Source organism: Pygoscelis adeliae, unplaced genomic scaffold (genome assembly GCF_000699105.1).
Source record: "Pygoscelis adeliae isolate BGI_AS28 unplaced genomic scaffold, ASM69910v1 Scaffold34, whole genome shotgun sequence".
Lineage (NCBI taxonomy): Eukaryota > Metazoa > Chordata > Aves > Sphenisciformes > Spheniscidae > Pygoscelis > Pygoscelis adeliae.
Window position 1 is genome coordinate 1682998 of NW_008824658.1, and position 754 is coordinate 1683751.

At 63.4% G+C, this 754-nt stretch overlaps 1 protein-coding gene across 1 annotated transcript in view; it reads left to right on the forward strand.

Annotated features, from left to right (window-relative positions):
• The window catches only part of FAT2 (FAT atypical cadherin 2), a 47346-nt gene extending 47118 nt beyond the window's left edge, over positions 1-228 (forward strand). The window contains exon 24 of the mRNA XM_009322740.1: positions 6-228. Within this exon, the coding sequence (XP_009321015.1) occupies positions 6-228 (223 nt within the window). The remainder of the gene's footprint in view (positions 1-5) is intronic.
• Positions 229-754: the final 526 nt, after the last annotated feature.

Sequence of the window (754 nt, forward strand, 5' to 3'; positions counted from 1 at the left end):
ATCAGCTACTACCCAGCCCAGCTGGTGCAGGGCGAGGGCATCCCGTACCAGCCCGACCCCGGCTACAAGCGGGTGAGCATGCGCCTGAGTGTGGCCCAGCCCTCCTATGCGGACTGCGAGGTGGGCCACCAGCCCAGCATCCGAGCCCAGCCCCTTCCACCCCCCAACTACGAGGGCTCCGACATGGTGGAGAGCGACTACGGGAGCTGCGAGGAGGTGATGTTTTAACGGGGTGCTCATCCTCGAGATGAGAAGCACATCTCCACGCAGAACAGTGTGCAGGGGGCTGGCACATGCCACCGAAGGGAGGCTTACGTGTGTGTGTCCCCCCCCCAGCTTGCAGCATCTCCCCCTGCATGGCTGGGTTGTAATTTGGCTGGATCTTTCCCCCTGCTGCCCTCCACGGGGCGAACGGAGGGGAAACGCTCCAGCCAAGCTGGGACACGGAGGATGCTCCCGGGATGCCAATGACTAACCTGCCTCCTTGCCAAGGGGACTTCCTCCGGCACCACGCAGGACCACAGAGTGCCATCTCCTCCCACCCCAGGCTCCCTGGCCACAGGGAGGAGGAGGAGGAGGGCAAGCACTGCAGGCATGGCAGCAGTTGTGGTGGAGAAGGTGCAAAAGGACTAGTGATGCACAGCCTGGGAGTGCCCCAGGTGGGACAACAGAGGCTCCCTGCCCCCAGCTCTGGCTCCAAGGGCTTGCATTGAGCCAACAGTTTGCCCGGTGGAATGGATCAGCTGGTGCAAAC